Source organism: Suncus etruscus, chromosome 16, assembly GCF_024139225.1.
Source record: "Suncus etruscus isolate mSunEtr1 chromosome 16, mSunEtr1.pri.cur, whole genome shotgun sequence".
Lineage (NCBI taxonomy): Eukaryota > Metazoa > Chordata > Mammalia > Eulipotyphla > Soricidae > Suncus > Suncus etruscus.
The window spans coordinates 43,972,335-43,985,780 of record NC_064863.1 but is presented as its reverse complement, the minus strand read 5'-3'; the positions used below and the strand labels follow the sequence as shown (position 1 = coordinate 43,985,780).

The following is a 13,446-nucleotide window of genomic DNA, read 5'->3' as shown; positions in this document are numbered from 1 at the left end:
CACTCATTAGACAAAGCCAATGGGCTTTATCAGCAGGCAATTGGAGCAAGGCAACTTAAAAATAAATGGAAAAAAAAAAAAGAAAAAAGAGTCCGTTATGGAATTGAAGGAGCAGATTTTATTTATATGATACTTGTAATACACACCAAGCATTTGGGGGGGATGCTAAACCAAATATACATCAAAGGTTGAGGTTCAGGTTTCTAATCTGTGGCTCCATGGCATAGAGTTGCCTTACAGAGAACTTCCCAGACAACATATCCTTTGGGTTATGTTTTCTCCCAAAGCACCACACATTCTGCCTTTTTCTACGTGATTTCGGGGAAAACCTTATTACAGAGAAGCCACAACTGTTTTAAATTTGACCAACTTTACATATGTGCAACCCTAACCTCAGCTTACTCAGCAGCAGCCCTGATGCCAGGTCCCAGAGTGAGCTGCGAGTCAGAAACTCAGGGAACAGGCACTTTAAATAGGAGGTGGTTGGCTTATTTAACAACCCAGTATTTTTCTTTTTCTCCAATGTCAATTTTCAGATTTGGAGGCAACAAACCCAGAATAACAGTATGAAGAGACAGCATGGGAGTAGTGTCCCAGATCAGGACTACAATAATAGAACTAAAAAGTAGGGACCTATGGAGTAGGAAGCCTATGGAGGAAACAAAGATCTCCACTATCCAAACTTTCCAGAATTAGATTATTTCTACCTAACAATTCATTCTGAAATCTCTGGCCTGTTTTGAGATGTGCTCATCGATTAGTGATTCTAAATCAATGGATTCCTATTTATCTCAGACTTTAAATACAGTAAAACTAAGCCAGAAAATAATGACAGAATTTAAATTTGAGCATCCCTGAAAAGGATTCCCTTTTCTTCCTTGACAATTTCCAAACTTGAGGCTAAAGCTCAAAAGATGCAAAACCCTTGTGGACAAGGTAATATAATATGAGTACTCATGAAAAGACCATGTATAATTTTTCTCTATATGTTTTAATGGCTACAAAAAATTATTTCATCAAAGAACAATTGATAACTTGCTCATCAAACTTTTAAAACAAATACGGGAGCCAGGGATGTGAGTTAGCAGTGAAACTCTTGCCTGTATGTTTGAGGCCTGGGTTTGAGCACTAATACCACAAATTAATAAACTAAGAGTAAGATAAGTCTTTAGACAGAGTCCAAAATCAAATAATGTACCACCCACATTCCTGCCTCTGAGTTTTACAGCATACCTGGAACAAAAGGCCAAACTATCACAGTTATTGAAACACTCAAGTTCCTTGGGGCAAGTTAAGAATCACCAGGGAAATATGTCTGATAGATCTGTGTTTTGTTTTCTTTTTAACAGAATCACACAGTTAAACATACAATCAAATCTCTATTTAAACAAATTTTCTTAGCATGGTATTTTGGTAAATACAATGCACATAGACTAAACAATATATAAATTTTAAAAACATTCTTGTTAAGCTGAATTCTCAAAGTCCCATTGATTATTCATAGGGTTCCAAATGTCATGATTTGAAAATCATGTCTACATAGGTAGACTCTACAGTTTTTCAACTCAGAATTTTATGACTGGATCACATACAGAGCAGTACACTACAAACATTAGGAGAATCTTAGAACTGTCCTCTCTTCAAACTATGTATTCCCCACATGCATGTTTGTTTGGTTTTTGCCAACAGATAGTCATGAGAGTAATATGCCATAAAAATATTTCAGGCAAAGAAGATGTAATCATTCTCATAACACAATCATCAGCAAATTCAGGAACTCAAGAATTCAACTTTCGGATTTCAGAGGAAAAGAAAGAATTCAACTTTCGATTTGGCCTCATCACTGACATCTGTTTGAGTCTCTCTATGTCAAATTATTGTCAATGTTGATTTCTTTGCACCTTAATGATTTGCTTTTGGGTCTGAAAAGGTGAATGTGGAGCTACACACTAATAGGAGAAATAAACTCATGACTTTCAAATTTCCTTTTTCATCCCATCACCACTTTTACTCAAGTCCATTGTCACTGGGGACATGGATACATGAACTGTGTGGCAGCATGGCAAGGATTTTATAGAAGAATTGAAGGATAGGATGTAGAGGAGATGTTGAATTAGATGCTATCTAACATCTCTTCCAAATTCATGACTGTCTAACCTCTAGAACTTGAGCTCCTCAATTCCTTGGACTTTAAAAGCACAGGATAGATAAGCTGAGAATGATATTTGAGCAGCTGCTGGAAGAGAAGCTATTTGGGGACTGACTGATCCAAGATTCTTGAAAGGTTCACAGTGAAAATTAAGTTAATACCAAATGACTGTCATCCTTGGAAAAGAAGTTAGTGCTGAATTTAGATGTGGGATAATTTTATAAAAATATAAATAGTTGTTAAAAATTCTCTGATGTTTGGTGCTAGGGAGATAGCTCTGGAGTCAGGAGCAAATGCCTTTTATTGCATAAGATCCCAAGCTCAATTCCCAGCACTTAGGTGTACCCCTCATCATCCCCTATGCACTGCTGACTTCACAGCACTGACCACCAGGTCCCAGAATTGAAAAGGACAGAACAACTGGGCTAAGTATCACTGGGGAGACCCTGGGACCACTGAGCACTGATAGAAAACTACCTCCTACGATGGGGGGAGGGAGGGAGGAGGAAGAAGAGAAGAGATGGAGGGAAGGAGGGAGGGAGGGAGGGAGGGAGGGAGGGAGGGAGGGAGGGAAGAAGAACCTTATAGGCTTTAATATAGTCTGCTTTAAATCCAGTCTTCCTAATGTCCAGAGAACTAGTACAGTAGGTAAGGAGCTTGCCTTGCATGCAGCTGACTAGGGTTCAATCCCTAACATCCCATATAGTCCCCAAGCCTGCCAGGGGTGCTTCCTGAATGCAAAGCCAGGAGTAAGCCTTGAACATTGCCATGTGTGATCCAAAAACAAACTAAAAAAAAAAATCCAGTGTTACAGTTGTAAAGGTAAAGCCTTAGACTTAAAGCACAGCTATTTTATCTATTCTTATTCTGCCTGGTTATCACTGGTCCCTACTGGGTTCTGAGCAGTGATTGGATAGAGTTCTGTTAATATGTCTATCAATTCTTGTACAGTCCCATACAAAAGGCTTCCATTCCTCTGCTCTGTGCAGTTTCTGGTCCATGTTGCATCCTAACATGAGCAGTTTTAATGAGCCAGAGTGGCTTTCAAGGTGAAGGAAAGCTTCCAGGCTAACTCAGAAAGAAAGAGAAGCTCACTTGTAGTCTCCCAGTGCAACACGCTGAACTCTTTCCCACCATCAGAGGTGGGATTGTATTGTCATCAAAAAAACAAAGAAGTTGTTAGACTTTGCTTACTCCCATTTCGAAAACAATCTCAAAAAAGAAGATAAACAATTATGAAACAAAACAATAAGAAAGCAATCCTTTCCATCAGAACCTCCTTTTTATCTCCCTCTTGTTTTATCTGAATTTTGTGGGTTTCCTATTTTCTTAACTAAAAGTGGTCACTTTTAGTCCTTTGGGCTCTGATATGTGTTTCCTAGTCTCTTCTATGGTACCTGTTTCTGACTGTCTCAAAGGAGGGCAGGTTCCATGTGTCCCCAAAGCTTTCAGGCAGGGCGTTTGTTGGGAGCTTTACAACAAGCAAAGGCCCATCAGGTTAAATATGGTCACCCAAGGGAAGGAGTAAAGACTATATGGTACCACTGCAAGGCTCTGCAACTCATAACTTCTGTATACAAGATTTACCTGAATTCAAACTACGGAAGAGGAAAGTACAGGATGTTTAAGGGAAGAAGAAAAGAAAAATATCAGGAGTTAGGGAGCAAGGAGATGGCTTAATAGGCTGGAACACCTGCTTTGCATGCAGTAGCTTAGATTCAATCCCCAGCACCACCTGGTTCCTCAGCACTGTCAAGAGTGAATACCAGGGGCCGGGCGGTGGCGCTAAAGGTAAGGTGCCTGCCTTGCCTGCGCTAGCCTTGGATGGACCGCGGTTCGATCCCCCGGTGTCCCATATGGTCCCCCAAGCCAGGAGCAACTTCTGAGCACATAGCCAGGAGTAACCCCTGAGCATTACCGGGTGTGGCCCAAAAACCAAAAAAAAAAAAAAAAAAAAAAAAAAAGAGTGAATACCAGGCAGAGTTAGAACTTGTTCCTAGCAAACACCAGGTGTGTGTGTGTGTGTGTGTGTGAGAGAGAGAGAGAGAGAGAGAGAGAGAGAGAGAGAGAGAGAGAGAGAGAGAGAGAGAGAGAGAGAGAGAGAAGAGAGCACGAAGAGGAGAGAGAGAGAAAGAGAGAATTGGATTGTTGCATCTATTACATGGGTAATCAAGTAAATCATAATTTGCCCTTCCCCCCTCTAGTTTTTTTCATTCTCTCCTTCACACTTGATCTCACACTTCACACCTTTAACAAGAAAGACTCTGGCCTGAAGAGCTGTTTCTTGACATGAAAGCTAGCTGCTCCTCAGATCAAGAGCCAGAACAAAGACATTAGCCCATTGTCCACTTTATGGCTTCCAACACTGGCAAAGTATTTTGAATACTCTCCTGGTGAGCGTTTTACTAGGTGACTGGTAGCAGCCCTGGATCCAGCCTCATAGAGAATTTATTTCCAAGTACATTGATACCAGAGTTCTTTATTAGAGTCCTCTTCCTGCCAACAACTTAATTCTGAAGTTGGCATTTGAAAATCCAGCAAGAAAGTTGAGCTCAAGAATGTGTCGAACCATTCCTGCAGGCTGCTCCTTAGCTTTTTATACCTTGGACCTTTGCCTGGCTAGTGCATTCAACAGTCGTATCTCACACTCTCTCTATCCTTAGAAGGTGCTTAGGCTATGTTGCTTATCCAGAATGAGCATAAGACACAAATGTTCTGTGGCAAGCCTTCAAAAATTAGTGTTTCCCTGAAGAAAAAGTGCAATTAAATTTTCACTTGGGTGTTTGCCACTATTTTTTTCCAGTGCTGGGGATAGAACCTATGTCCTTAAACGTGCTAGACAAATGCTATCCTACTTAGCTACATACATGACCTGACTACATCTTATCTTATAATCAATTTTTCTTCAGATAGTCTCCAGAGATCAAATCATGAAGGTGAGTGAAGCTTAACAGTACAAAGAAATGATTGTAATAAAATACCCTTCAAACTACTAAATTTAGTTGGTGAAAACCATAGGCCTTCTACTAGCTTTTTGTAGATGGGTCTGTGGTGTTTGTTTCACTCTGACATGAGCTGTAGGTGTTAGCAGAGGCATCAGAGATTTTAAGAGGAATAGATCAAGGGGCCAGCATATAAGCAACAGTTGAGAAGCACAGGAAATGATGTCTGAGCCAGATATGAAGACAAAAGTCAAGGACTGAGGCAAAGCGATATGGTATTCCATGAGGTTGGACTTTATAAATTGATGTGAAGGGAATCAACACAACTATGCCCTGTAATTCATCAAGATTTTTGTACAGCCGGAGAGATAGCATGGAGGTAAGGCGTTTGCCTTGCATGCAGAAGGACAGAGGTTCGAATCCCGGCATCCAATATGGTCCCCTGAGCCTGCCAGGAGCGATTTCTGAGTGTAGAGCCAGGAGTAACCCCTGAGTGCTGCCGGGTGTGACCCAAAAACAAAAACAAAACAAAACAAAAAAAAGATGTTTGTACAGAACCCTTCCCATACAACTGAGGTATTACTAAAATGGCAGGCACTGAATGACAGCAGGTCTCCAGAGAGTCCTGGAAAATAAGAAACCAGAGAGACAATACAAGGAGTTTGGGTGCTGTCTTGAAGATAACTGACCCAGGTTTGATCCTGGCACTGTATATGGTCCCCCAAGTATTTCCAGGAGTGATCCCTGAACACAGAGGCAGGAGTAAGCCTGGTGTGGGCCCCAAACCAACATCCAAACACAGATACAAATACAAGGTTCTCTTGATACCTGCTTCATTTATGAGGTCTTGGGTTCAATGACAGGCACTTGCCCCACATGCATCTAGGAAGATCTAGGGGTTTTGCTGTCTGGGAGCCCCTGAGTCACTCCTGGCTGCATTACAAATGTGTGTGTTTATGTGTGTGTGTGTGTGCGCATCGTGCATTACACCTAGAGTGTCAAGTATCCCAAGGTGTGTGTGCAACCTCCCTCTTCACCTCCCTCACTGCAACAATTATAACAAAAAGCAAAAGAAATTATAATATAAATACACACTTAAAAAAATAAATCAAGGTACTCTTTCCTGAAAGTGGGCATAAGTTATAGACTATGGGAAGGAAGAGGCAGGGAGACAGGAAGCTGCTCTTTTCATTCACACAAAGAATTCGTGAAGAAGAGTGTGACCTTTGTGTGGTTTCCCTTTATGACCAGATTTTTTCTGTATCTGATAAGCTGTTATGAAGAGGAAGGAAACAGGCTGGTCCTGCTCTGACATTGTGGTTGTATGTGTCCCAAGAAATGGGAAGAAGAGACTAGAATAATTCCTTTCTAGATCTACCCTTGGAACTTACTTTTCTACACCTTCCTGGGCACCAGACCTAGTCTCTCTACAGTCCCATAGAATATCTAAACCATGCATCAATCGCCCACGGATTTTACTCACAAGCTAGAAGTAGTCCTCTGGCTACTTATGCTCAGTCCATCAGGAAGACCGATTTATATTGTTTATATCTCTTTACAAACCTTCCCCTGGAAGTGAAACACACACAGAGAGAGAAAGAGACAGAGACAGAGTGAGAGATATGTTGCTACAGAAATGCTAGAAACCATACTTACCTGGCAGGGGAGGTACCATGATCGCGAAGGTGGTTTTCCCAAGGTGAGGCTTATCCATTGCACTCCGGATGTGCTGAACCCTGCGATTTCCCCAAATGTGGGAAACTCGACTGCATAATTTGTGGTAGTGGGGGACTTTGTTCGTGCTCTCCCCTGAAAAGAAAAAAAAGAGAAAAAAAAAGAAATGCTCGAAACCTTTCCCCCCCTTAATTTAGGCGCCATGATTTATGTAGTTGCTTGCGATGGGTTTTTAGGCTTACAATTGTAAAATTACCCATGTGCTGTATCTCCAAGCCCAGGTAAACAAGTCTGAATCAGGGTCACACAAGAAATAACCCAGAATAGGCTGAGGAGAAAACGCATATAGTGTGGCAGTGGCACTCAGGTATACAAGTAAGGCAATCTTTGTTTTGGGTGAAACCAAGTTGTAAACAAACAGATACAAAGAAACAGGAAAAACTTTGTTTTAGGTAAAATAAAGTGTAACCCAACAACAATAAACCACCCTATGTTCCCATCCTTCCACCATTTACCCCGACTTCCCTCCCACCCCACAACCTGATTCTTTGACAGTTACATTTTTAGTGTAGTTATTGTGGTTTGGAGCTTACACTCATGGGATCATTCCATCTAGGGGTTTAGATGCTTGCAAATATTGCATCTTTTCATCACAGAGGAGCCCAAGGCCCCTGGCCTTATCCCTGTGATATAGCAGACCTCTTCTTCTTGCTCCCCTTCTAAATTATTCTATTTCCTTGGCATTTATGATTTTGTAATTCAGGGGGAAAAAAAAGTGTATTTCCCACCTTTGCTATTCTCTAAACATTTTATTCTATGAACTGCAGATTAGTGTGAACTAATTGTCCTCATCTATTGTAAGATCCTCCAGTTCCATCCAAGTTGCAGCAAATTGCATAAGTTTGTCTTTTTTGTGGCTGCATTCTCTATTCCTGAACATATAGGTCTCTTCCATGTGTTTTGGCTATTGTACTATATGCCATAATGAACATGCATGTATAAGCATCTTTTCAAATGAATGTTTTTTGGTTCTTGTGGGTAGATACCAAGCAAAAGGATTCGGTCATCTAGGAGCTCTATTCCTAAAATTTTTAAGACTCTCCAATATGAAGAAATCATTCATTGGTTTCCTTTTTTTTTTTTTGTTTTCCTTAGTTGAGGTAGCAAATTCAGTGGTTCTCAGGGGCTATTCCTGGCAATGCTCAGAGGACTCTATGTGGCAGTGGGCATTCAAACCAGAATCACTGCCACCAAGCCCTAAGCAAAGCAAGTGTTTTCCCTCCTGAGATGTCGCCAACTCTAGAAAACTTTTTTTTTGTTTTGTTTTTTGGTACACAAAAGGTAAAACCAAGCTCACATCTTGAGCTCACTATGCTGGATAGGGGCTCCTTTAGTGGCTGACATCTATGTCTTCTTCCTCAGGCCAGTGAGAAGCACGTTCACTTTATTGTGTCACGCCAAATTCATCTGCAAAGTCCTGACATCTTTCAGGAGGGCAGCTGGAGCAGCAATGGCAGCAGGTCTCCAGGACCAGGAGACAGGTGCAATACTCCAAAGGTAAGGCTCAGGGAGGGTCCATGCAAAGGGAGCACTTTCTGGGGATGGCTGCATGCTTTCATGTTTTTGAGTGTATTCTCTGGCCATCATCACACACAAAAAAAAACACTATTTGACCTGCAAAACTAAAAGGCCTGCATTCCAACTTCTGATTCTGCAAAGATGACAGGTGTCTTGTGTCCAAGCGTGAACAGGGAAAATGCAGGACCTCAGAATGGGACCAGAGGTTTAGCATAAATCAAATAGATGTCATGTTTTTCCAACAGCCATTTTAGTGAAAGGCTGGTTTCCATTCACTTTGAAATGAAACAAGTGGTCGGCTTGGTTTCTGGCTTTTGAAGTTCCCTGTCTGCCTAAAAATGGAAATAATGCAAGAGGGCTTGCACCTTCCAGTTTGTTTCTGCAGAAAGACCAGGAAAATAAGAGAATCTCTGAAGCTCCCCCAACATTAAGAGGGGCTTGGGATTTACAGATTGGGGCCAACCTGAGATGGCATGTGCTGTTTTATGTGTTCAAATCCTGAAAAGATTTGAAATGCAGAATAGACAGCATCAATCTATTCATAGATGAAATCCATTCTTCCAGCCTGCAATTTGCAGTCTGTCTTTCAATTAGGTGACTCAATCTAGTTTGTACTTGTGTTTGGCTAAGGCCTCCATTGGGAATGAGTGTCTAACAATGTTGCACTGACTAGAAACTGATTTTTTTTTGAGGGGGGGCACACCCGGCATTGCTCAGGGGTTACTCCTGGCTGTCTGCTCAGAAATAGCTCCTGGCAGGCACGGGGGACCATATGGGACACCGGGATTCGAACCAACCACCTTTGGTCCTGGATCGGCTGCTTGCAAGGCAAACGCCGCTGTGCTATCTCTCCGGGCCCCTAGAAACTGATTTAAGGTGCTAGAATCTATCCTGTTGGGATCACAATGAACTTCTAGCCATCATTTCTCTTAGAATCTAGTTATCACAATCACTTATATATTATTTTAAAATGCAAAAGCAGCCTTAGATGTAGTCCATTATTGTCCTAGTTCTAACAGAGCCTAGAGAATGCCAATGTTGCCCGGAGGGAAATATTTTGGTTTTGGAAGAAGTTACAAATTAAATTTTTGAGTTAAGTATGCAGAAACAAGTCAATATTTTGATATTTTTCAAGAACATCTGCTTTATTTACACAACTTACAAGGCTACCTCCCCTTTCCTTGATCTGGCCAGCTTTGTGCCATAAATCTATAAATTCAACTTTTATTTGCAATAAGCCATCTAAACAGACCAAGTACATCCTGCTAAAATATTTTATGGTTAAGGACTCCCTGGTGTCTTTTCACTAGGAAATATCATTAGCATGCTTAAATCAAACTAATGGTATTTGGTAACAAAAACTAGTGTATTCACTTAATTAATTATGGTTTTCATCTAATTAGAGTTGAATTAACTAGTAGATGGTATTCTAGTCTAGTGTAGTAGACCATGAGGAAGAAGGCTTGTTTCAGGACTGTGGTTTTAGAACATCTAATCTCTCCAATTTACCCCTTATGAATCATGCAAAGAACCAGTAGGATTGGAACACATTTTTTGCTGTGCTCCCACCACCTCCCTCCCCCAATATGTCCACTTCCTGAAAAACATGGATAACAGACAGGTCTAGCTGGGAATGGTGATTATTTTAATTTTATAGTTCTATCTGCCTCTGCAATTCCCTCGCACGTGCACACATAGTGGCATCTTGGAAAAATAAAACTAAGACATATGGCTCTTTGATTTCATGTTTTATGATCCTACTAAAGTTTTGTTTTATTTAAGTAACAACAGGACTTTTTGAAAAGCAGTAGCATAAATGATTCAAAGAAATACCAGAAAAGGCAAATCGGGATTTGTGGGACAGGAAAGTGTTTTGCCAAAGGAGGACTGAAAGTGAGAGGCCTGGAATGGAGGTTAAAGTTTTCTCTCAGGGAAAGTTTAGGGTTGGGGGTGGCCAGACAGAATCATGGAAGATTTTAACCAAACACAGAGTGCACAGAATGTATGTTTCTGACTCAGACTGTTAGGGATTGGGTAGATCTGATACTCAATGCAGTTTTCTTAAAAAAAAAAATGTGTTTCATCCAAAGCAGACACTCTCTAATTCAATAATTTTATAGCTAAGGGATAAGTATACAGGGACCCATGATATTTGTTTGTTTTGTTTTGGGGCCACACAGCTTTACTGGCTCTATGTTCAGGATCACCCTTATATATGGTGAGGCTTATAGTCATACATGGTGTTAGAGATCAACCCCAGATCAGCCACAAGCAAGGCAAGCACCTTACCAGTTGTACTATCTCTAGTCTTTTATAACATTTTAACTAGCTTGAGTCATTTCACAATGAGTCACAGTTGTAAATATTAAAGACATCTTAAGGCCTCCAAAGGAGGAAAGGGCATGGAGTTGGAGAATATCCCTCACATATCTGTTTCTTCTCCCTGTGTCATGCTACCTTGAGTAGAAAAGAATTGTGGGAAGAGGGCTTGGATTTTTTCATTCCTAACGTGGTCTCTATTCAATGGCTTTTGGATACAGTGGAAATGTAGATGCCTCTCTTATTCCAGGTATCTGAGCTAGCCATTTATACTGAGCCCATAGTTGTCCATAAATCTTCTTTGCTTCTATACAAACTGAGTGTTTAGAAAACACCAAGAGCTGTGAGAGAACACAGCTCTCCAGAAACTTCTTGTCAATAAATAATACACTCTACAGTTAGTAGCACATCAGCTTAGTAGTCCCATCTTATAGGTCATGAATTATATTTTTTTAACAGAAGTGGATTTGGATGGTGCTCTCTAGCCAAAATAATAGTTAAGCTCTTTTGGAAAAATTAGGTCATCATCTTTTCTTACATTTTTCTGACAGCTGAAAATGAATGGTTCAGTTGATCTTACATGTTTATTGCCTCTAAAAGCAGAGTGGTGTTGCTGAGAAAACAGAGGACAGAGTGAGACACCCTGGGTTTTAGTTGGACTCAATTTCCCTTCTGCCATTATGTTCCAAAAGTCCAATTTTTTAAAATATTTTGTCTCGGGGCCAGGAAGGTGGCGCTAGAGGTAAGGTGTCTACCTTGCAAGCGCTAGTGTAGGACGGACCACGGTTCGATCCCCCAGCGTCCCATATGGTCCCCCCACACCAGGGGCGATTTCTGAGCGCATAGCCAGGAGTAACCCCTGAGTGTCAAACGGGTGTGGCCCAAAAACCCCCCCAAAAAATTTTTTGTCTCAGTTTGTCTGATCTGGCCCAAGTACTATTTTCTTTTTCTCTAAAATTGAATAATAATAAAATTGAACAACTCATGTTATTCAAACACAAAATAAACAAAATAAGGTTTCCTTAATTCATAAAGAGGCAGGAGAGAAGTAACAGTCACTTTTGGTGCAGCTTATGGGGCATCATTTTGGTGCTTTTGAATAAATTTAGTAACAAGTATTTTTAAATTTTTGTTTTTGTTTTGGGGTCACACCCACTGGTGTTCAGGACTGACTCCTGGCTCTGCACTCAGGGATCATGCCTGGGGATACGAGGGATTGAACCTAGGATAGCCACATGCAAAGCAAGTTCCCTATCTGCTATATTATTACTATGTCCCTGTGTGTGTTGTTTTCTTTTTTCTTTTTTTTTTTTGGGGGGGGGAGGGAATTTTGGGTCACCCCGGTGGCATTCAGGGGTTACTGCTGGCTCTGTGCTTAGAAATCACTTTTGGCAGGCTTGGGGACTATATGGGATGCTGGGGTTTGAACCATCATTGTCCTTGGTTGTCTGTAGGCAAGGCAAACATCTTACCACTGTGCTATCTCTTTGGTTCCCTGTGTGTGTTTTTAAACATGAAAAGATGCCTTTGTTTTCTCCACCATACTGTCTTCTAACACATCACTTGGGAAGATTGACCCACTAACATTTTCCTTGCTCCTCATCCCCAGATAGAAATAATGGAGTTAAGCTTTATTTATTTATTTATTTATTTATTTATTTATTTATTTATTTATTTATTTTTGGTGAGGATCAGGGCATAAGTGCTTTGGAAAGATAATCAGGAATGAGCTGAAACAACAGAAGAGCCAGGGATCTCACAGTATAACTTTCAAGTCCATTACTTTTCTCTGAGGATTTCTATAATTAGTTGTCTAAATTAAAGTGAGGTATATAGGGTTGACAGATAGTAGGGCACTTGCTATACATGCTTCCAACCCATGTTTGATAACTAGCACTATATATGATCCTCGAGCCTTGCTAGGTATGATCCTTAAGCACAGAGCAAGAAGAAAGTCATAGCACAGCCATGTGTGGTTCCAAAATCAAAGTAATAATAATAAATGTTAAAACTTGGATAATATAATAATTCAATACTATTTGGATATGATTATTTTTTACAACTTGCAACACATTCCTGCACTGCACAAACATTGACAAGAGTTTTATGAAACTTTGAGTCACTGCTTTCAGGAATAAATGAGTCACTAGAATTTGAGAATACAGTTCCCCTTCCATAATATTTCTCCTGCTACCTCTAACCTATTCCTTCTTTTATTTCAGTGGGCCCAAGTAAAAAGTAGACAATGGTTGAGTCAATCTCCCCTTTTTGAGAATGTAGAAAGGCTTCCCTAATTCACACATTCTCTCTGTGTGGCTTTCTTTGTGTCCTGGGATCACCACCACATGTTTTGTTTTTTTGGGTTTTTTAGTTTTCATGATTCCTGAGCTAGGGATCAAATCCAAGGCCTCCTACAGGTTTGTACTGAGCCACATACCGGCCCCTAATGGCACAGATGAACTTGAGGGGAGTGGGTGTTACCTGTAGTAAATGCAAGGCCGCTGTGAGCACGAGCCATATCTGTTTCTCTGTTTCCAGCCCCTCCAGCCCACAGTCACTTGTCTTGAGAAGACGGTGAGTGTCCGCAAAGACCCCAGCGACTCCCTTGGCATGACAGTGGCAGGGGGAGCGTCTCATCGAGAATGGGACTTACCTATTTACGTCATCAGTGTTGAGCCTGGAGGAGTCATAAGCAGAGATGGAAGAATAAAAACAGGTAAAAAGTAGAGAATTAAAGTGCTGGGGGTGGGAGAACATTTAAGGAATCAGCAGTACACTGTGTCT

At 40.9% G+C, this 13,446-nt stretch overlaps 1 protein-coding gene and 1 non-coding gene across 3 annotated transcripts in view; both read left to right on the top strand.

Annotated features, from left to right (window-relative positions):
* Window positions 1–13,446, top strand: part of LNX1 (ligand of numb-protein X 1) — a 108,514-nt gene that overhangs the window by 84,434 nt on the left and 10,634 nt on the right. For both annotated transcript variants that reach the window (XM_049790121.1, XM_049790122.1), the window contains exons 6-7: window positions 8,188–8,322; window positions 13,201–13,378. In XM_049790121.1, coding sequence (XP_049646078.1) covers window positions 8,188–8,322; window positions 13,201–13,378 — 313 coding nt within the window. The remainder of the gene's footprint in view (window positions 1–8,187; window positions 8,323–13,200; window positions 13,379–13,446) is intronic.
* On the top strand, window positions 6,740–6,903 carry LOC126033077 (U1 spliceosomal RNA). Its single transcript, XR_007504233.1, has one exon. It is a non-coding gene; the product is annotated as a U1 spliceosomal RNA (small nuclear RNA).